Source organism: Scyliorhinus canicula, chromosome 20 (genome assembly GCF_902713615.1).
Source record: "Scyliorhinus canicula chromosome 20, sScyCan1.1, whole genome shotgun sequence".
NCBI classification, from domain to species: Eukaryota; Metazoa; Chordata; class Chondrichthyes; order Carcharhiniformes; family Scyliorhinidae; genus Scyliorhinus; species Scyliorhinus canicula.
The window spans coordinates 17028143-17050813 of record NC_052165.1 but is presented as its reverse complement, the minus strand read 5'-3'; the positions used below and the strand labels follow the sequence as shown (position 1 = coordinate 17050813).

General features: G+C 47.0%; 1 protein-coding gene across 5 annotated transcripts in view; it reads right to left on the bottom strand.

Annotated features, from left to right (window-relative positions):
* grip1 (glutamate receptor interacting protein 1) overlaps positions 1 to 22671 on the bottom strand; it is a 480409-nt gene that overhangs the window by 49295 nt on the left and 408443 nt on the right. For all 5 annotated transcript variants that reach the window (XM_038780539.1, XM_038780540.1, XM_038780538.1 and 2 more), the window contains 4 exons: positions 21065 to 21220; positions 19390 to 19576; positions 7670 to 7815; positions 6557 to 6637 (listed from right to left, as the gene is read on the bottom strand). In XM_038780539.1, the coding sequence (XP_038636467.1) occupies positions 6557 to 6637; positions 7670 to 7815; positions 19390 to 19576; positions 21065 to 21220 (570 nt within the window). The remainder of the gene's footprint in view (positions 1 to 6556; positions 6638 to 7669; positions 7816 to 19389; positions 19577 to 21064; positions 21221 to 22671) is intronic.

Sequence of the window (22671 nt, the reverse complement as noted above, 5' to 3'; positions counted from 1 at the left end):
CCCTGACTGTCAGTGTCCCCCCGTCCTGCCTCCACCTTTTGAAGGTGGCGTCAGTCAGTGCTGGTTTGAACCTATGGTTGTTGCAGATGGGAGCCTTGTCCGACATTTTGGTCAGGCCAAATTGCTGCCGCAGTTGGTTCCAGGATTGGAGGGTGGCTGTCACCACTGGGCTGCTGGAGTGTTTTTTGGGTGGGGATGGGAGTGCTGCCGTGGCGAGGGCCCGGAGGGAGGTCCCCATGCAGGAGGCCTCCTCCGCACGCATCCACTCGGCTTCTGGCTCCTGGATCCATCCCCTTACTCGCTCGGCTGTTGCCGCCCAGTGGTAGAATTGTCGATTCGGGAGGGCTAGCCCCCCCCTGGATTTTGTTTCAAGATGGCACATATGAACGCATGTTGTCCTGTCCAAACAAATCCAATTAAATTCTAAGAATCTATTAATGACGTTATTATTTCGGGAAATTTAATCAGATGCTCCCCGAAGCGAACCTTAAGCTTAGCCAACTTTGTTCATTCAAGAGGACTCATTGATGTAATAAGAGAGAGTTAACATCAGACGAATGTTCATTCTTTTGTGACATTGCAAAGTACGACTCAGTATGTTAATCCTCATTTCAAAATCAGCTGACAATTCTTGGGGACCAATTACTTTCTTGTCTTTGTTTACTTCCAAAGCTTTAAAGAGCTAAAGTTCTCTTACTTCCTTCTTTCGGCTCAAGTTATTTTTTACAATTGGTGCTTCCATAACAGTTCATAAAAGAAAAACATTCATGTACTGCCTTCCAACGATTATATTGTTAACACCCTATTCAGACAACACATCGAGACTCAGGAAAAATCAGCTCGACAATTCTGCTGCTAGGATGTTATGATAAACCTGCATAAAGCACCGGCTCGGCCTCAACTGGGACAAAGCAAGTTCTCTTACAACATTGCCGTCGGTAGGTTAATGGGGCTTGTAATCTAGTCCTGCATGACCCCATTGCCACAATTTTGGGCACCCTCACCCCAATTTCCAAGTTGCGGCCCCTTCCTGCTCCATGATCTCCGAATTACGGCCTCTAGCTACTCGGCAATCTCAAGGTTGTGGCTCCTCCCCTCCCCGGTTCACCCTCTCGCCGAACCTCCCACTCCCTAACTCACCGTCTAGCTACGTTGGGGGGGAAGGAGCCGAGGTTGGGGGAAGGTGTTTTACAAGAGGCAGTGGGCGGGAGGAGTTGGAGGGGAGGGAGGTGGGTTACAACTCTTGGGTATCACATACGGTACTCTTCCAGACATTGGACGGCGTTGAGTGGGGTGGGGTGGGTTGGACTCTAGGGTGACCATGGGTGGTCCCGGACTCCTTTCTTTTTTCTCCTTTGTTTTTTTGTGTCCACCGTGGGAGGGTTTGTTTTATTGAATGCATATATTGACATCTGGGCCGTTGTTTGGGGTGGTGGGAGGATGGGATTGTTGTTATTGTTAAGGGGATTGACTTTATATTTGTTACCGTTTACTGTTTGGGGTGGGGTGGGAATTTTGGAGGAAAATGTGAAAATGGAGAATAAAAACATTTTTAAAAAACTCACCGTCTAGCTGCTTCCCTCTCCTGGCCCTGCCTTCCCGTTGAAGATTCAGATCCGATCTGGAGCTCCATGTGCAAGTCTTGATGGTGCAGAGTGTGAGCTGGGCCTGCTTCTACCCATGTGTTTTTCAAAAATGCTCCAACCTCAATCGCTCTTCTCAGTCCTCACTTGCAGCGAGGGCTCAGTAGTGGGAGGCAGCAAGTGGGAGAATTAAAAGGAACATGGATTGCAGCAGCGCAAGCTCAACACTTTGCACCACCGGGGCTGACTTGCACATCAGAACTCGGTTCGGATTGGATTGTCAGAGGGAAGCAGCAAGTGGGGGAACGGTGACTCAGAGTGGACGGATCAGCCATACTATGGGCCACACGGAATTTGGAGGGGGTGGAAGGGAAGGATGGTTTGGTAAAGGCCACAATCGAAAGTCAGGGAGGGGAGAGGCTGCAAGTCAGAGGTCAGGGAAGTGGGCAGGCAGAATCTCTGAGATCAGAGAGGGAAGTGGCCACAACTGTGAGAGTTGGAGACGGAGTGGCCACAACTCAGAAGGTTGGGGAAGAGGAGGACCTGCAGTGACCAGGAGGATCAGGGACTGCACGGTGGCACAGTGGTAGGCACTGTTGCCTCACAGTGCCAGGGGTCCGGGTGCAACTCCGGCCTTGGGTGACTGCCTGTGTGGAGTTTGCACATTCTCCCAGTGTCTGCATGGGCTTCTCCAGGTGCTCCTGTTTCCTCCCACAGTCCAAAGATCTGGCAGGTGAGGTGGGGTTACGGGGTGGGGCAGGGAGTGGACCTAGGTGGAGTGTTCTTTCAGAGGGTCTGTGCAGACCCGATGGGCCGAATGGCCTCCTCCTGCACTAAAGGGATTCAATGGAGTAGGATAATCGGGAAGCAGAATATCTGGTGAGCAGGCGGGACTGTAAGTGGAACGTGACATTTATTTTTGATGTTCTCGAATCACAGAATATCTATAATGCAGAATGAGGCCATTCAACCCATCGTGTCAGCATCAACCTTCCGAAAGAGGACAATAAGTTAATTGTCATGAGAATGTCACTTTAAGAAATGTTTGAATGCTCATGTTACTGTAGTGATGTCAGAGTGTGGGTGGAGCTGAGCTCTGGCTCTGCTTTTTAGTTTCACTTTAAGAAAAGCTTGGGTGTGTCTGTGTCTTTTTGGTTTCGTTTTCAGTGTTACTGATTGGAGCTGAAGCCCGACAGAGCAGGTATACTGCTGTTCTCTCTGCCATGAAAAGACTATCTCTTCATCATTTGGTGAATTCAGAATTATACATGTTCTCAGTAGTGAATGTAAACCTGATGTGCTTCTGTTAAAAGGTGTTTCTTTTGTCTTCTGGATGTTTGGGAAGTTAGTAAGGATTACTTAGTGCTGTAGTCTTTGGGGGTTGTATTTGAATTGTTGGTTGCTAAGATATTCACTGTATGTTTTAAAAAGGTTAACTTGAGTTCATAGAATAAACATTGTTTTGCTTTAAACAAAACTTTTCCATTTCTGCTGTGCCACACCTGTAGAGTGGGCCGTGTGCTCCCCATACCACAATCTATTAAAAGTTGCGGGTCAGGAGAACTCCATGATACACTTTGGGGTTCCCTAAACTCTGGCCCATAACATAAGATCTACTTTTGTTTGGGCGGGCAAGACTTCCTTGGGTGCCTGGGGCTTTTCTTTTTACAGAGGGATAGACAGTTGGGGTAGACAGTTGGCACTACCTAATCTTTTGTGTTATTACTAGGCAGCAAACATTGGTATGATATGGGAGTGGTCTAAGGATGCGGACTCTCTGTGAGAACGGATGGAGGCGGTTTCTTGTACAGATCGAGCTTGACGCCTTCTCTCCCACTCTCTCTGGCAAGATTTCAGTGGTAATAACCTATTTGAGAATTTGGAACCAATTTAGGCAGCATTTTATATTAGGCTCTATGGCGCTGTTCATGCCAATCTGTAGGAATTATAGGTTTGTGGCATCTGGCCGAGATTCAGCATTCAGGGCATGGGAGAGGGAGGGGTTAGAGACGTTTAGAGGCTTGTTTTGGAGGGTATGTTTGTTGGGCTAGAAGGGATTTCAGAGAAGTTCCAGCTTCGGGAGAGCGAATATATTTAGATATCTGCAAGGGCGAGACTTTGTGCGTAAAGAGCAACTTTCGTTTCCCCGGATGGCGACGCCTTCGCTTTTGGATCGGGTTCTGTCTTTGGATGAGCTAGGGGAGGGAAGGTTCTCGGACATATTTATGGGCAGATGTTGGCGACGGAATCAGGCTTCTTTGGAAGAAGAGGAAGTGGGAGGACAAGTTGGGGGTGTGTGGAGCGAAGTTCTTCATAGGGTCAACTTCACCTCCTCTTGTGCAAGGTGAAGTTTGATACAGTTTAAGGTGGTGCAGAGGGCATACTTGACAGGGAGCGTATGGGTGGGTTTCTTCTCTGGGGTGGAGGATAGGTGTGAGAGATGTTGTAGGGGCCCGGCGAACCATACGCACATGTTTTGGTCTCACCAGAGGCTTGTTGACTTTTGGGTCTCCTTTTTTGAAACAATATCAGGAATTCTAGGTGTTAGGGTGGAGCCATGCCTGGCTGTGGCCAGCTTTGGAGTTTCGAGCTCGCTGGAGCTGCAGGAGGGGAAGAAGGCAGATGCCTTGGCCTTCGCCTCTCTAATAGCCTGGAGGCGTGTCTTGCTCGGTTGGAGGTCCCCGGCACGGCCTAAGACTTTGGCTTGGTTAGAGGGCCTGGTGGATTTTCTGCACCTGAAGATAAAATATATTCTGACAGGGTCGGTGGATGAGCTTCACTGAAGATGACAGCCGGTCATTGACTTTTTTAAGGAGCTGGTTACCGTCAGCTGTTGGGGAGGTGGAGGAGGAGGGGGCTGGTCATTTGAGGGGGTGGGATTCGGGAGAGTTTAGTCTCGGTATGCAGCAGGGTTATTGATTTGGGGTTTTTTCTGGTAATAATGTAAAATTTGTTTGAATTTTTGAATATTTTGTATGATTATAAATGAAAATATTTGAATAAAGATATTTAAAAAAAGGTGCGGCGGAGGCAGGGTCAATCATTGATTTCAAAAGAGAATCGGATGGTTATCTGAAAAGGAAAAATTTGCAGGGCTACAGGGAAAAAGGGATAGTGGATTGCACTTACAGAGAGCTGGCACAGTCACAATGGGCTAAATGGCCTCTCTGTGCTGTAACCATTCTACAGTGATTCACTCTAAGCCATGCAAATGTGGGCTCAACAGTATGGGTCGGGATTCTCCGAAATCCCGGTCAAGTGTTGATGCCGGCGTCAACGGGCCTCCTGGCCCAGCGATTCAGTGGCCCTCGGGGGGCCAGCATGGCACCAGAGTGCTGCACACAGCTCCGGCACTGATACACGACCTGCAATGCCGGCGCGGGTCCAGGCATGTGTGCGACGGCCGTCTCTGAGCCGGCGCATGTGTGTGGTGACCGTCTCCGCGCTAGCGCCGCAAAACATGGCGGCGCCCTACAGCGGGCCCGCACGGAAGGAGGTAGGCCCCCTCCAGATCTCGGACACCCGCTAATCGGTTGCCCCCGATCGCGGGCCTGGACGCCGTGGAGGCCCCCCCCCTCCTGGAGTCTGATACCCCCCCCTCAACCAGGACGGCCAGCAAGGCCGCGGGTCCGAGTTCCCGCCGGTGGCACCAGGTTGGAACTACGCCGGCGGGACTCGGCGGGAATTTGGCCAGTCGACTGTGGAGAATCGCCGCGGGGGCCTCTTTCAGTGACCCCCGACCGGCGCAGCGTCAACCGCGTGGGCATGATCGGCGCCGATTCACCAGTCGCCAGAGAATCGCGTCCCGGCGTTGGAGCGATATGGCGGGAATTTCCCGCGTCCCCGCCGATTCTCCAACCCGGCGCGGGCTCGGAGAATCCCAGCCCTGATATTTGCTGCTCTGATGCCCAAACTGCAGAAGCAACATATATACAAGTCTCTTAAATAGCACGGTGTGGCAGCAAAATCACGTGTAACCCGCCCCACTCGCCTCTCAATCCTGCTGATACTGATGGCAATAAATAGAAATGTCATCCCATTTATAAAATGTATCATTAGGAATAGGTAATTTTGCAGACATGCCTGTTTATGAACATCTACTGAATACATGAAAAATTACACTTTATTGGAGTCAACCTTTTCATAAATTAAAGTATTTTATGTAAATATGTTTTGTTTGTATGTTCATTCACCAGCTTTGTAGTTCATCCTCTACTGTTGTGAATGCTGAACCAATGTCAGCAGAGCACTCTCCAGCAAATGATGATCATTTCAATTACTCTCGACTGTGCAGCAGTGATAATTGAAGATCCTGTGACTCAATGAACCATCACGAAGAAGTGAAAATCGGTGGAAGCAATCAGAAAGGAGACAGAAAAGATGAAGCAGCACATTGGTGCTTAGAGAGTGAATGTCTTCTTCAAAAGCTTTTCCTAATCTGAACTCCTCTCGGGTTGTTTATCTTCTTTTTTGAGACATTCTGGTAGGCCACAGGCTCCCTACGTGAACCTGAGACAGCGGCGGGGGGAGGGAGGGGGTGTGATTTGCTCGGTGTCCTATGCTTGGCAAAATGATAATATGTTTTTCAAAAGTGCACTTGCAATTCTGCTGCACAAGGTTCAGAGGAGAAAATGTTGGGGAGCTCTTTAACTGCGGGGGCCATCATAACCGAGCCGCCGCCCACTTCAACCAAGATGGGGACACCCACATGCTTTCCAGCAGGGGTCACCCCACAGTGATCAGAGACGACAGTTCTAGCCCCAGGGTCACAGAGGTCAGATGCCAATTCTGCGTGAGATCAGCTTTCACTGAACTGTGACAGGACACATTTAAAAATGCCGCTTGGCTGCAAATATCATTTTGTCCAACACAGTCTGCCTCATAATGGTTTATGAACAATTCTCAGGTATGAGTCGCACGGTGCAAATTGTAGTCAATTGCATTCTGACATTATGGTTAATGCAAACACTCACAGCTGATGGTGATGCCGAGCTCCACACCACTCCTCTTTGGTAGCTTGACATGAAATGTGCCACTGCTTGGTACAACCGATTCTGCACAAAGGAAACATGAAAGTTCAATAAGCATCAATCTGACCGGTGAAGTGAATTTGAAATGCACTTGCACTCTACACTACAACTCTTTTATTTGTCTAACAGAATTCATTATACTATCTGTGTCCAGTATTGACTTTATTTCAAACGTAGCAGTATCCTTTTGATCCATTTTTGCCCTTTATTGGGTATAAATTGTTGGGATTATGTGCTTGAAATTTCTAAAAAAAAAACTATCAGGTGATGTCAGTTCCCAAGGGCTTTTCTTTTGTAGTCAAGACATTGAGAGGAAAAAAAGCCTGGTGCAGAATGGGTTATATGGCCTGTTTCTATGCTGCAATATTCCAAGGTGGCATGGCGGTACAGTGGTTAGCACTGCTGCCTCACAGGGCCAGGGACACTGGCTCGATTCTGGCCTTGGGTGACTGTGTGGAGTTTGCACGTTCTCCCCGTGTCTGCATGGGTTTCCTCCGGGTGCTCCGGTTTCCTCCCACATTCCAAAGATGTTCAGGTTAGGCGGATTGGCCATGCTAAATTGCCCCTTAGTATCCAAAACATTAAGTGGGGTTTAAGGAGTTACAGGGACAGTGCGGGGGAGTGGGCCTAGGTAGGGTGCTCTTTCAGAGGCTCGGTGCTGACTTGATGGGCCAAATGGCCTCTTTCTGCACTGTAGCGATCCTACGATTCTATGACAAAGAATGGACAGACAAGCACACAACGTCGCATTATTTTAAATTTTGCTACCAAATGCGAGCATAGCAAATTTTATTATTCAATTCAATCGTAGCTTCCGGTTTCAATTCCTTAGATGAATAAAGACTGTCACATGTTGCTGATTTCTTATCTGGTTACAGTGCAGCACATATCATCAATAATGCAGTTATGGAATAAACCAGGTTAGAATTAAAACGATTTAAGATGTAAGTATTTTTTGTAACAATTTAATTTTGCGTCATGAAAACTACCCCCTTTACTGCAACATATCCGACTAAATAATGCCTGAACGCAAACAATACCTGCTCCCAGGTTTACCTGCAACATCAAACTCTACTTCGAGGGTGACTTTGCTCGTGATGGCACAGTCGCGAAGGAGCTGGTTGGTTTCCTCCAGGGTGCTTTCTTCAGTAAGGATGCCATTGATTGTCAGAATTCTGTCTCCAATCTGCAGCATTCCACACCTGCCGGACACAGAGACAAAAACACCATCTGTCACATGCACTTCAGGAAGCGAGAGAGACAGAACTTAAATGTGTGTGACGTTTGAAAGCTGGTCAGGAACCTTGCCACCTGTTACCTTCTATTAATGAACGTGCGCCCTACACTTTGTGCAAGGCATAAATCTGTCAAACAGCAGTTACACACCGGCTTTCAAGCTGTTATCCCGAGCACAAAATATCCTTCGAAGTACCTACAACCGATGAGAGTTAGACTTAGACGCCCATTCTGTCCTCATGGCTGAAATGTAATTACGGCTGGGTGGGAAGGGGGTTTGTGGAAACCATCTCTGCTCAAAATAGGGTTCAAATCTGTCTGCGCCATATTGGTTTGGATGCTCTTGATGGTATCTCCGGCATCAACCTCAAATGAATGGCTATATATTGAGAGAGGGGAATGTGGAACGAGACCTGGGTGTCCTCATACACCAGTTGCTGAAGCTAAGCATGCAGGTGCAGCAAGCGGTAAAGAAGGCGTATAGGAGCCTTCATAGCAAAAGGATTCGAGCTTAGGAGCAGGGTATATCTTGGTGAGGCCACACCTAGAATATAGTGTGCAGTTTCCGTCACCTTATCTGAGGAAGGATGCTCTTGCTGCAGAGGGAGTGCAGCGAAGGTTTACCAGACCGATTCCTGGGATGGCTGGACTGACGTATGAGGAGAAAGTGAGCCAGTTAGGATTATATTCGCTGGAGTTTAGAAGAATGAGGGAGGATCTGGTAGAAAGATATAAAATTCTAACAGGACTGGACAAGGTAGATGCAGGATGGATGTTCCCTATAGTGGAGGAGTACAGAGCAAGGGGTCACAGTCTAATGGCAAGCGGTAAACCATTAAGGACTGAGATGAGGAGAAATTTCTTCACCCAGAGAGTGATGAGCCTCTGGATTTTCCAACCACAAGTAGCAGCTGTGGCCAAAACATTACATGTTTTCAAGAAGTAGTTACATAGAGCCCTTGTGGCTAAAGGGATCAGAGGATATAGTGGGGAAATGGGAACTGATTACTGAGTTGGATAATCACAATGAATGGCAGAGCAGGCCTGAAGTGCCAAATGGCCTACTCCTGTTTCTATTTTCTATGTTTCTATGTTTAAAATAGGGACTGAACCCTTTGGTTATGTTAATAGATGGGGAGGGACAATTGTCTGCTTTATGATTCTTAATTGATCAAAACCAAACTGGAGTTACGCTATGATGAACCATCAAGTGAACGCGAGACGAGTTGCTGTACAAAAGTTAGGCTTTAATAAGCTAGAAGTTAGCCCTGCGGTCGACTACAGTAAATGGACGACCGCCGGGCGTTCTGGTTATTTATACCTCGCTCTGGGGGCGCGGTTAACTCAGCTTCTCGACCAATCGGAGAGCCGTCACATGACTGGTCTCAACCAATCGGTTGAGAGGCACATGACCGACCAGGGCCAATGGTAAGCCGGTGTTCTGCACCAATAGCAGACAGCTATGCAAATCATACCACCACACGCTACACATGTTCGAAATAGCTTTCCGGGTTTACATTAGCCAAGCCAGCGGTCTTTCAAAAAGCTCTTTAAATCAGTCTCGTGTGGAGCCAGGAGGCGCTGTCGTACCCTCCCTGTCTCTACAGCAAAGTTTCAGGCCCATGCTTCACTTCCTCCTGACTCCATCTCCCAGGGCCTACGTGAGGGCCATTGTCAGCTTAACAGTGGCCCCAAATCCATCTTCAATTTGGCCGGAGGCTGCCTGACAATGCAACTCGCCAGACTTACTAAGAGTAAGGCCCGAGGCACAACATTAATCAGGCCTTGGGCCTACGTATTCCAACAAAGGGATTATTCCTTGGGTCCAGTTTGTGCCAACTGAAAGAAGCAAACTAATTTCTATCCCATAATACATTTTATTGAATGCAAAGACTTAAAAACCATTTATTTTTGTAACAGGCACAATTTGATTTGAAATAGGCAGGAAAACATCTAGCAAACAAGTTGCATATACCTAGACTCATGAACCTGAATTATAAAATACATCACAGTAAATATTAGAGGTCTCATCAGCAATATTAACACAAGACATTGGACAAAATAAGAAATAGAGAGAATTGCTCTGGGTTTAATGTGTTGAAGAAGATTTTTTCCAATCTGTATTTCCAGCAAAGGATATATTTAAAATAAAACTTGTTTACAATTTCATTAAAGGCATCAACCAGGAGAAATCTTCATGAGCACATTCCCAATGTTGCTACATGCAGCAAGCAGAGCAATTTTTCCTGCAGGTCCTCTGCACTTTTTGTTCTAACAGACCAAACTGAGGGTTGTTTCGCTTAAATCTAAAGAAATATGAATATAATTTCATATCAATCTGGTGTTCCAGAGGGCGAAAAAACCCCAATTATTCCACAGTTCCCGATGAAAGAAAAAATTGTAGTTTTCAATCATGGGCTTAAGGGCAGCATTTTATACTGAGCAGTTACAAACATCAAGATATGACTATCTGTGTCTTATGACTGATGTGAAAATCCTTTAGTTACCTTGAAAGTACCAACTGTGTGTTCATCACATTATCTCCTTCCCTTCTGAAGGCTACTATTACATCTGTATCCATCACCCTATTTTTCTCTTGTAAACTCTTTGGAATGTAAAAAGTCAGAAAGATCTGGCTGTGCAGGTCCACAGATATTTGAAAGTGGCAGCACAAGTGGACAGTTAGTCAAGAAAGCATACGGAATGCTTGCCTTCAGTGGACGGGGCATCGAGTGTAAAAACTGGCAAGTCATGCTTCAGTTGTATAGAACCTTGGTAAGGCTGCACTTGGGATATTGCGCACACTTCTGGTCGCCACACTACCAGAAGGATGTGGAGGCTTTGGAGAGGGTGCTGGGGAGGTTTATCAGGATGTTGCCTGGTCTGGAGGGTGTTAGCTATGTGGAGGGGATGAATAGACAGGAGGCACTGTAAGTAGAAGGTTGCATTTATATATTATATTATAAAAATAGCACCATTCCACCTTGCTCCCTATATACCATCACGGGCTGATCCAAGTTGAAATCTCAGTGTCCGATTCAAAGCTGAGCTAAGACGGGGAACGTACCAATGAATGAAACGTAAAAGCAAACGGGACCCTAGCCCATCCAGGTGATCTTGAACACCAGCAAGTAAAGAAGGTAGGAGTGTCAAGTCAATGGGTAAGACACTGCTACTCGAACTTGCACTAGAACATAGAGCATACAGTGCAGAAGGAGGCCATTCGGCCCATCGAGTCTGCACCGACCCACTTAAGCCCTCACTTCCCCCCTATCCCCGTAACCCAATAACCCCATCTAACCTTTTTGGTCATTAAGGGCAATTTATCATGGCCAATCCATCTGTGGAGTGAGAATAAAACACCTCCCACAAAGCAAAATGGAATAGAAGTTCTGCCCAATGGAAGAACAATTTGCACAACAAGATAGTGATTTTGTTGGAATGCTCAAAACTATTGCTTGATGCAGAATTTTTAAAAATGCTAAACACCCCTGATTTAAGTCAATTCCAATGGCAGATGAGTGTGGCACCTTGCCAAAAACGTCAATGCAGAAATAACTAATATAAAAGCAAAATACTGTGGCTGCTGGGAATCTGGAATAACAAAAGCAAAACGGCCAGTGAAACTCTACAGATCAGGCAGCATCAGTGCAGCAAAACAGAGTTAATCCCCCGGGGGCGTGAATTGCGCCCCGCCGTCGGCTTCCCCATTCTCTGGCGCTGATCCTCGGGCACCCGCGGGATTCCCCCCGCGCTGGTTGGGGGCCGTTGACAGTAGCCCCCTCGGCGATTCTCCGGGCCCCGATGGGCCGAGTGGCCGACGGGTTTGGCCGAGTCCCACTGACATTGGTTACTCAGGTCCCACACGGTGGGACTTGGAATATGAGTCTGCGGGGGCCGTCCTGCAGGGGGGGGGGGCAGGGATATTCGACCTCGGGGGGGGGGGGGGGGGGGGGGGGGGCACGGTGGCCTGGCCTGCGATCGGGGCCTATCGATCGGCCGACGGGCTGGTTCCGTGGGGGCCTATTTTACTCCACGCCGGGCCTCTGTAGGGCTCAGCCATATTACCCGGGGGCTGGCCCAGAGGAGGGAACCGCACGCATGCATGGAAATACGGCGGCCGGAGGGCGCATGTGTGGAAATACGCCGGCCATTCCGTGCATGCGTTCCATTATCGGGGGCCATTGACGCCAAAGTGGTTGGCGCCGCCTTTCACACTGGCGTGGGGACATAGCCCCATTATTGGAGAACCCCGCCCAATATTTTAGATCAATGACCTTTCATCAGAGCTGAAGAATGATAGAAACGCAAGAAATGTTAAGACTGTGGCAGTGGACAGGGAGGACAGAGGAGCAGTTGTGTGACAGGGTGGGAGGCAAGGAGAGATTAAATGACAAAAACAATTCATGATGCAAAAGCCAAAGAGAGTGGGAATGGACATGATAAAGAAACAAAGGCTGTGTCCAAATGAGGCTTGAACGGCTGGATAAAAATCATCGGAATGCAACTCAAAGGATAAAGAAAGAAACAAGGCAAGTTTTACCCAGCGAAAAGAAAGAAAAAGCACATTTAACGAGATGGAGGCAGATGTTCTGGTCTAAAGCTGTTGATCTCAATGTTGAATCCAGCAAGCTGTAGAGTGTCAAGTCAATGGGCAAGCCACTGCTACTCAAATTTGCACTAGACCATACCGTGCAGAAGGAGGCCATTCGGCCCATCGAGTCTGCAGCGATCCACTTAAGCCCTCACTTCCCCCCTATCCCCGTAACCCAATAACCCCATCTAACCTTTTTGGTCAATAAGGGCAATTTATCATGGCCAATCCACCTAACTTGCAAGCCTTTGGACTGTGGGAGGAAACCGGAGCACCCGGGGGAAACCCACGCAGTCACGGAGAGAACGTGCAGACTCCACACAGACAGTGACCCAGCAGGGAATCGAACCTGGGACCCTGGCGCTGTGAAGTCACAGTGCTATTCACTTGTGCTACCGTGCTGCCCACTAAGCTTCGAGAGAACTATATAGACCGCAGGTCAGAATGGGAGCAAGGTGGAGAACGACAATGCAACTAGAAGCTCATGATCATGCTCATGGTCCGCATTTGGTCACCCCAATATAGAGACAACCCGCACATCCCAGCTATCCCTTGTTCAGTTTTATTCCCGTTGAGCACTGACCTTTGAACTCCGATTAACATATTCTGCTATCTTAACCTTTTTCCACTATTAGCACTCTTCTGTCCTTAATGCCACCATTATCACCCCTTTTGTTTTATGTCCATAACAGTTTTGTCAACCTCTCCTTTCTTCTGCCCCATCTCCTCCAATCGCCTCCCCATGTATATAATTCATCATATTTCTACCATTCTTCAGTTCTGTAGAATGGCCATATGGATTCGAAACATTTAACTCTCAATAGATACTGCCAGACGTGAGTTTTTCCAGCATTTCTGTTCTTATTTCAGATTGCCAACATCCGCAGTAATTTACTTTTATTTTAGTAGAGGAGGCCACATTGAGAGCGAATAGAGTATAATAATTGAATGAAGTGTAAGGAAATCGCTATTTCATGTGGAAAGAATGATTGCAGCCTTGGATGGTGAGAGGAGGTGAAAAGACAGTTGGTGCATTTCCTACGCTTGCACTGAAAGCTGCCGTAAGGAAGGGAGGGGGTGTTACGGGTGACTGAGGAGTGGACCAGGATGTCACAGAGGGAACGGTCCCTGAAGGGGAGGGCACAGGGAGATGAGCTTGGTGGCCGCATTATGCTGCAGCTAGCGGGAACGGCAGAGGATGATCCGTTGAATATGGAGGTTGCTGGGATGGAAGGGGAGGACAGGGTGGCAGAGGAATGGGATGGGGCGAGAGCAGAGGTGTGTGAAATGGATTGGAAATGTTGGAGGCCCCGGTCATCCATGCTGGGGGGATGGGGCGGGGGGGGGGGGGGGGGGGGGGGGTGCAATTCTCAGTTGAGGGAAAAGGAAGGCATGCCTGAAGAGCTGCTATGGAAGGCTGTATCATCGAACAGATCTCAAGCTCAGTCCATTTTTTCTCGTTTCTTTATCCCTCATGTAGCATTCGGATGGTTTTCAATATTGCAATTTGCTCCTCAGCTTTGTTTCTTTACCATATCCCAAACTCTTCACAAACGCTTCCCGTGGTGATCCCATTTTAGTGTTTCACACTTGGTTTGACCTCAGAGTGAAAGTTGGGTGGGGGTATTGTGGATAAAGAGTTCAAACCGCAGGAATTCGGACACAAAAGAAACTAAGGCACCTGTCATTTTCCAACCTGTGTTGGTGGTGGTGGTGTGGCCTCACAGCACACTCCATTAAGCCACACCCACTGGCAAAGTAATTGCACACATTTAAAGGGGCCTTGCAGCCTTTCCAGGACTGAAATTTGAGTGCTGCTCCACAGCCACCATTGCTACCTCAGAGCTCATGTCCCCAATGATGCATCCTATGATCCCACTGGGGGTCATGACCCACAATTTGGGAAGCCCTGCTATATCCATTACATTGACATGGAATTTACAGTGCAGAAGGAGGACATTTGGCCCATCGACTCCGCACCAGCCCTTGGAGAGCACCGCACTTAAGCCCACACCTCCACCCCATCATAACCCAGTAACCCCACCCAACCTTTTTCGACACTAAGAGCAATTTTAACATGGCCAATCCACCTGACTTGCACATCTTTGGACTGTGGGAGGAAACCGGAGCATCCGGAGGAAGCCCACGCAGACACAGGAAGAACGTGCAGACTCCGCACAGACAGTAACCCAAGCCGGGAATCGAACCTGGGACCCTGTAGCTGCAAAACAACTGTGCTAACCACTGTGCTACCGTGCTGCCCCCTTTGGCTGTTACATCATGAAATTGTTTGTTATTTAATCTCCTCTGGCCTCCACTCTATCACAGACCATCTGCTTTGTTGTTCCTGTTCCCCCCCCCCCCCCCCCGCAACCAGCCCCCCCAACGCCCGCCCCCCCCCCCCCACTCCACTCACTTAAAAACTCTACATTTCTTAAATCTTTTTTCAGTTCTGATTGTATGTCTCTGACCTGAAATGCTAGCTCTGTTGCTGTTCACAGATGCTGCCTGGCCTGCTGAGGTTTTCCAACATTTTTCCCTCCTATAACAGGAATAATGGAGCCCGAAAGGCGGCACGGTGGGTATGTGCCGGGAGATTGCTCTTCCGAGATCTACCCAGCGCGCCACAGCTCGCGAGATCGAACCCGATCTTGTGAGACTTTGCGATCTGAATCCTGCCCATTGTGGGCTTGACCATTATTTCACAAATCTTCACATTGGAATGAGACAGTTCGCCTGGTCTATCCAAGGCATGGGATATAACCCCTTTGCCTCGGAGACCGTCATTCAGTGCTGCTCCCCACAAACAGAGGCCAGATGGAACGGCACTTACGGGGGGGGGGGGGGGGGGGGGGGGGGGGGGGGTCTGCCAGGGGTTTGGAGGCCCACAGGTGCTTGCGCTCTGGGCAGACTGGCACCTTGGCACTGCTGGTTTCAGCCTGGCACTGCTCAGGTGCCCAGGTGCCATTGCCTGCCGGCAGGGGCACTGTCAGAGTGCCAGGCTTGTATTTTTACCACAGTGGGGATCAGACCAGGGGGTGCCCTGCATGTGTGAGGTGGGGTGCGATGGGGTCCCTGAGGACGTCCTTCTCGGTGAGTTGGGGCTTCGGGGGTCACTTCTGGGGGCCGAGAGATCGGGCGCCATTCAAAATTGAAGTCCCGATCTCTTCCTGCGCGGTGGGGTTCCGGCGAATTTGCAGATGTGAAACTAAAATCTTTTCTTTGCTGAATATTTTACTGCAGTCAATCGCTGAGTGTTTCCAAACACTGTCTCACTATCCCAGTAATGTAAGCGGGTTGTTAGTTTGCTGTGAGTGCTTCATAAGTCTAACACTCAAAAAAACCTACAGTCCACATACATTGGGATAATGGGCCAGAGTTTTGAAACACGACCAGCACGGCCGCAGTAAAATATCCCACAAGGAATAGATTTCAGCTTCCCGACTGCAAATCCATCCCTTTTAAATATTGCAAAAGGAGTTTCCAAAAATCCATCAACGTCAGTCCAGGATAGAAATCCACAACATTTTCTGTGCCTACTGCCAGGGCCAATGATGACTGCACATGTGCTCAGCAACATACTGCCACCTCGAAATGTGGCGGCCATTAACTCAGGCCTGTCACCAGCAAAGAACAGCGCGCGTCCAGCGTTGGCAGCAAACGTAGCGATGAAATTAACTCCTCCTCCTACTTGGAGAAGGAGCGCAGTGGCACATTGGTTAGCACCTCTGCCTCACAACGCCAGGGATCCGGGCTGGGTTCACAGGAAGGGGAGTAGGCCATTCAGCCCCTCGAATCTGTCCTGGGTAATCTATGGCCTAACTCCAAGTACCTTTCTTTGGCCTCATCTCCCTTCACATCCCTGTTTAACAAAAATCTACTCATCTCCAATTTAATATTAACAACTGTTCCAGCTTCAACTGCTGTGTGGGAGAGAGTTCCAAACCTCTACACTCCTTTGTGTGAAGCAGTTCTTCCCAACATCTCTCCTGAACGGTCTGGCCCCAATTTTTAGACTATGTCCCCTAGTTTTAGAATCTCCAACCAGTGGAAATAGTTTATCTTATCTACCCTGTCTTTCCCTGTTAATATCTTACATACTTCGATCAGATCACCCCTTAACTGTCTAAATTCCAACCTTGGGTGACTGTGTGGAGTTTGAATGCTCTTCCTGTGTCTGTGGGGGTTACCTCCCACATTCCAAAGATGTGCAGGATAGATGGGTTGACCATGATAAATTGCCTCTTAGTGTCCAAAGTGGGGGGGGGGGGGGTTTACAGGGATAGGGGGGAGTGGGCCTGGGTAGAGTGCTCTTTTGGAGGGTCGGTGTAGATTCAATGGGCCGAATGGCCTCCTTCTGCACCGTAGGGATTCTAGATTCTGAGTGACAGGTACTGGGTAGCTAGTTTACAGTTTCTAATTCTTTGTGTCTATTGGTTTGACCTCAAGGTGAAGACGTTGAGGATTGCAGAAAGATGGAGAATGATTAAAAGGTAATAAAGATTCGAAATAAATTCCCTGTTGTGGGTAAGTAATTGAGGATAAGAAACAAGGCTGAAATAGGCGACATTAAAAATGTCTACAAACGCTATCAATTTAAATAGCTTTTGGAACAAATGTTTTAGTCCAGATGGATCTCTGATTACAATCTCCAATTGTAATGTATTATTTGGCTGGCACCCAAGTGCCTGCAATAGCTGCCCACAGGCAGATTTAAAAGAAAACAATTGCTGAATATTGCCAAAAGCTTGTGCTGACAATATGATCATAATTAGTCAATATATTTTAAAATAGTAAATTCACAGTTATAGAACATAGAACAGTACAGCACAGAACAGGCCCTTCGGCCCTCGATGTTGTGCCGAGCCATGATCACCCTACTCAAACCCACATATCCACCCTATACCCGTAACCCAATAACCCCCCCCCCCTTAACCTTACTTTTTAGGACACTACGGGCAATTTAGCATGGCCAATCCACCTAACCCGCACATCTCTGGACTGTTAAATAATTATTTTGGAAAATATACATTCTGTATACAATTGCTTAAAAGTCAATGTCAAGATTTTTGGCCTAAATGATATCGGGTGTGATTCAGCGACCCCACTGCACCCGGAGCGGATCCGGCGCAACAGGTGAATCACGCAAGAACCCCAAATCGGGCTCCGCCCCGAATCAAGCATGGATGTCATGGAACATCGCCCATGTAAAAATCAAACCCATGACAATTGGCCGAGAAATTTGCTCTCAAAAATTCGGGTTTTACATGAGCATATACACAAAATCAACCCACGAATTGAATTGCTGTTGGGGCAATCTGATCTGTTGAAAGCTACAGAGTGCCACTCTGCTCACCAGTTAGATGGAGGAGTCTGTAAATTACTGTCGCAAATTGCACAGCTGCCTCTCTGTTCTGTATGGGAACGTGTAAAGTGAGTTCGACAACCACTACCTGCAGTTATTCAGTGCAATACACAGCAGTTACTGCCATGCAAAATCCGTCAACTTCATCAAAGCAGCTTTTGCTGATCCCTCGGCCAAGGGAGGCGGTTGTGTCGTGGACTAATACTCCAGTGACCCAGGGCAATGCTCTGGGAGCCCAGGTTCACATTTCACCAAGGTGACCAAAAAAGGTCTGGAATCAAAAGGCTGATGATGACCATGAAATGATTGTCATAAAATACCCAGCTGGATTACCAATGCCCTCTAGGGAAGTAAATCTGCTGCCCCTGGATTGTCTGCCTTATATTTGACTCCACTCCGCAGCACCTACATGTGATTCCTAAATGTTACTCCGTTCAAGGGCAATAAATGCCACCCCTGCCAGCGGTGCCCGTGTCCCAGGAATGATTGTTTTACAAAAAGCTGGAAAACCCATTTTGGGAGAGGAAAAGAGAATGAGCATGACTAAATCTGTTGAAGGACCAAGTAAACAACATCCCTGGAGAATTCTAAACCCCAAGTTGTCCTTCCAGCTGCAGGAAAGTATGCTTTGAAAAATAATCATTCTCAAAATTCCTAAGAACCTTTGAGAGGGCAGATGCGGCGAGTCTGTTCCCCCTGGTTGGAGAGCCGAGGATCAGGGCTCATTGTCACGGGGTAAGTGGTTTAGGGCCGAGATGGGGAGGAATTCCTTCACTCAGAGGAATATTTTGGAATTCTCCACCCAGGAGGCTGTGTCAGCTCAGTCGTTCTGTATCCAAAACGGAGCTCAATAGGTTTTCGGGCAGGGTCTGGTGGGAAAGTTTGGTTGAGGTCGGGGCTCAGCCATCATCTTATTAAATTATGGAGCAAGCTAATCTGGATGGATGGACTAATGTGGAGTTTATCCTGGCCCTCATTTTTAATGAGGCCTACTGAATTTTAATACAGTTTGCTTGCTTAGCAAGGTAAATATTTTTAAAATAGTTGTGAGTCGTTCCCTTTGACACACCTCCAGCCCAAATGTAAAACTGAAAGGAGAGACAACATGAAAGGGTAAGTTCATTTATTTCACACGATGACTGCTGCAGACGGAATATCTGAGGTGTTACGCAACAAAAGTATCTTATTTTGGAAAAATAGCGGAGATTAGAAGTTATAAATTCAGAGCGCAGAGATTTAAATGAAAGAATCCTGGCTTTTCATTAACAGTGGTAGTGGAGAATAATGGATTTAACGAAAGGTCCACACGTGAATATTATTATTGATTGGTTTCCTGTTCATTTTGGTTAATATTACTTTCACTTCCGAAATAGATACTAATAAATAGAAACGACACATCCTGGTATTTTACTTGAACCGTCAATTAAGAACACTTAGGTGTAAAGCACAGAACATGCTTTAATTGAATAACTTTGCTCAGTAATGGCCCGTAATTAATTGCAAATGTCAAAATCGAACATCCTTTCAAGCAGAGACGATTGTTTACACAAAGCGTTGAAGCACAGAGTTTGGAGGACTCACCTTTCCGCTGGGCTGTCGGGTTCAATATACGCAATCAGTGGTGGGGAAGACAAAGTCTCGGTGGCAAAGACACCGCCCTGCAGCTGAATTCCAAACCCCACGATTGGGTCACTGGTTAGAACTATTTCTGCTGTCTCTGTGTGGACAATCTGTCCTGCGGGACCAACCGTGCTGGAGGCTAAAGACACTGTGAAAGATGGGACAGTAGGAAGCATCACTTTCAGGTCATTGAGCAAAACAGAATTCCGCTGATACAACTCATACCCTGTGCCTCTCAGGCGGTGGCCGTATTCACAGGCTTGACTGATTATGTGCTGCATCGACCAATGTGACTGACAGAAAATGTAACATGCTAATTACTGGAACAGTATCTACCGCCTTCAAAGTGTAAACTTCTACGTCGAGGTTGCAACACACAATCAGGCTATTTCTCTGGCTTACCTGAGAAAGGATGTACTGGCGCTGGAGGGTGTGCCGAGGAGATTCACTAGGTTAATCACAGAGTTGAGGGGATTGGATTACGAGGAGAGGTTGAGTAGACTGGGACTGTACTCGTTGGAATTTAGAAGGATGCAGGGGGATTTTATAGAAACCTATAAAATTATGAAGGGAATAGATAGGATAGATGCGGGCAAGTTGTTTCCACTGGTGGGTGAAAGCAGAACTAGGGGGCATAGCCTCAAAATAAGGGGAAGTAAATTTAGGACTGAGTTTAGAAGGAACTTCTTCAGCCAAAGGGTTGCGAATCTATGGAATTCCTTGCCCAGTGAAGCAATTGAGGCTCCTTCATTAAATATTTTTAAGATGTGGAGATGCCGGCGTTGGACTGGGGTGAGCACAGTAAGAAGTCTTGCAACATCAGGTTAAAGTCCAACATGTTTGTTTCAAACACTAGCTTTCGGAGCACTGCTCCTTCCCCAGGTGAATATTTTTAAGATAAAGATAGATAGTTTTTTGAAGAATAAAGGGATTAAGGGTTATGGTGTTCGGGCCGGAAAGTGGAGCTGAGTCCACGAAGGATCAGCCATGACCTCATTGAATGGCGGAGCAGGCCCGAGGGGCCAGATGGCCTACTCCTGCTCCTAGTTGTTATGTTCATCACAACCAGTCTGCGCTGGGCTCTACCTTCCAAGTGAGTAAAGAGCTCAAATCACAGTTGCCTTTTCCCCTTTCCATCATCCTATAAATTATTCTACATTTTGCCTTTTTTTTAACTAGGTTACTGTTTCTGACAAACAAAATGGCGTTATTGGACTGAAGCTAGTCGACCCAGTTCAGTTGTATATATTATAGATGTTCTTTTCACATCTAGTAAAGCTTTGAATCAACTGGCTGTAAATCTTTTCCAAGTACAATCCAAGATGGCTATAAAATAAAAAATTGTGTTTCTGGTATATCTCCCAGATACGCAGGTAGCACACATTAATCAACTGTGTGTACAGTTGCTTTGAAGATTTTTGACAGATTTATTTCTTACGCTGCGTAGGCTTTATGTTAAATTGTTCCTGATGGTCAGTTGAACATTCAACACCCAACTCAAAAGAAATAAATTCAATCAAAGTAAAGCAACTAATAAAAGTTGAAACTTTGTCGACTGGACATCGAAATAGTTTTCTCCGCACAGTATTTTCACCTATGATTATCAGCAATCTTTACACTGGGACGGGCCACGTACAAGAGCTCTTGTAGTCTTTCTTTTTCATTTTTCTCCTCATCAGTGTTCCTCGAGGGCTTGTTGGATACTGATTGCGAGGTAGGGTCCCCATATTCAGGGAACTCAGGCTATATGCACTCATGGAGGTCGGGGAGAATGACGTTGACACCAGAGCAGCTAGAAAAACAAACAGAGAAATTGAGCATTTCCTCCACAGCACACGGCAGAGGTCTGCTGTCACACGAACACAGCTGTTATTTCTTTTAAATTCCTCATTTGTTCACAATCTTTGAGCGTTCATCTTAGATCTCCCAGATTTAACTGCAACCCAGCTATCAAACCTGTCTGAAGTGTTTTGCTTCTGCAGTGTAGGTTAGAGGGCTAGGGTGTGAGAGCGGGGTTGAAGGAAAAGGTCAACAATCACCTTATTGGCTGGCGTTAGCCAACGTTCTATTCCTGTTCCTATTTCTTATGTTTCAGTGTAGCAAATTTAATCAAAACATCAAATGTAATCACTTTATAAAAAAACATTTTTTTGAAAATAAATATCGAGTAACCCAATTAGTTTTTTTCCCAATTAAGGGGCAATTTAGCGTGGCCAATCCACCTACCCTGCACCTTTTGTTCTGGCGGTGTCACGCCACGCAGACACAGGGAACATGTGCAAACTCCACACGGACAGTGATCTGGGGCCGGGATTGAACCCGGGTCCTCAGTGCCAAAGGCAGCAGTGCTAACCACTGCGCCACCGTCCCGCCCTAGATTCAAATGTGATCACAAAACCCAATTTCTTGTTGGGCATTTTCTTTTACTTTTATGAAGACCGCTTGTTCTGCCTTTGGTTTTCCTTCATACACCAATTTGGCAGCAGGAATGAATTTGGATGAATTTAACTGGTGAATAGTTGAACGGAATAGGTCAGGAAGACCCCAGGCTAGCTCAATAAACGGTGCTGAGTTAGTCAACGTCGGAAAGGGTGACTAATGTAATAATTGGCTTCTGCATTTCCCTATCCTGGGTTTAGGGGGAAAAATTGGCCAGTTTTTAAAATTACAGTCCAGTTAACCCTGCTTTGGTAGCATATGCGTCGATCCAAAGTGACAACAGTATAGTCTTTACGGTTATGCCTTCTGCCACGGGCAGGACATGCTGTGATACATCGCCAGTGCTTGCACATGAATAATCGTCACTCGAGTAGCGCTGGAAAACGTACAATGCAATGGAACAGCATGCTGGGAGTCAACCCTAAAAAAGCTGTTGAGGCAAGGAAAGCTAAAAATTTCAGAGGTGCTAACCCCAATCTTATAACCCACCCATAGATGAAAGGATGTGGCCCAAGGACCGAAGAGCTGCAGATATTCTATCCTTGATCAACATTGCAAGTATAAAGCTGGCAGTTGCAGGCTTTAAACCTGGGAGAAAATTGACAGCAATTGGGACAAACAAGGACAATATAAAGGAGAGCCAGCATGGACTTTAGAATAAAGCATGTTTAAACTTTATTTTTTCACAGAAGGTTGTCGAGGGCAGTGCAGTTGAGGTTGTGTCAATGGAATTTAAAAACTATACAGCACAATAGTCTTGTTTGCAAAACTGAAACTCATTGGATAAAAGGGCCATTGGCGGCA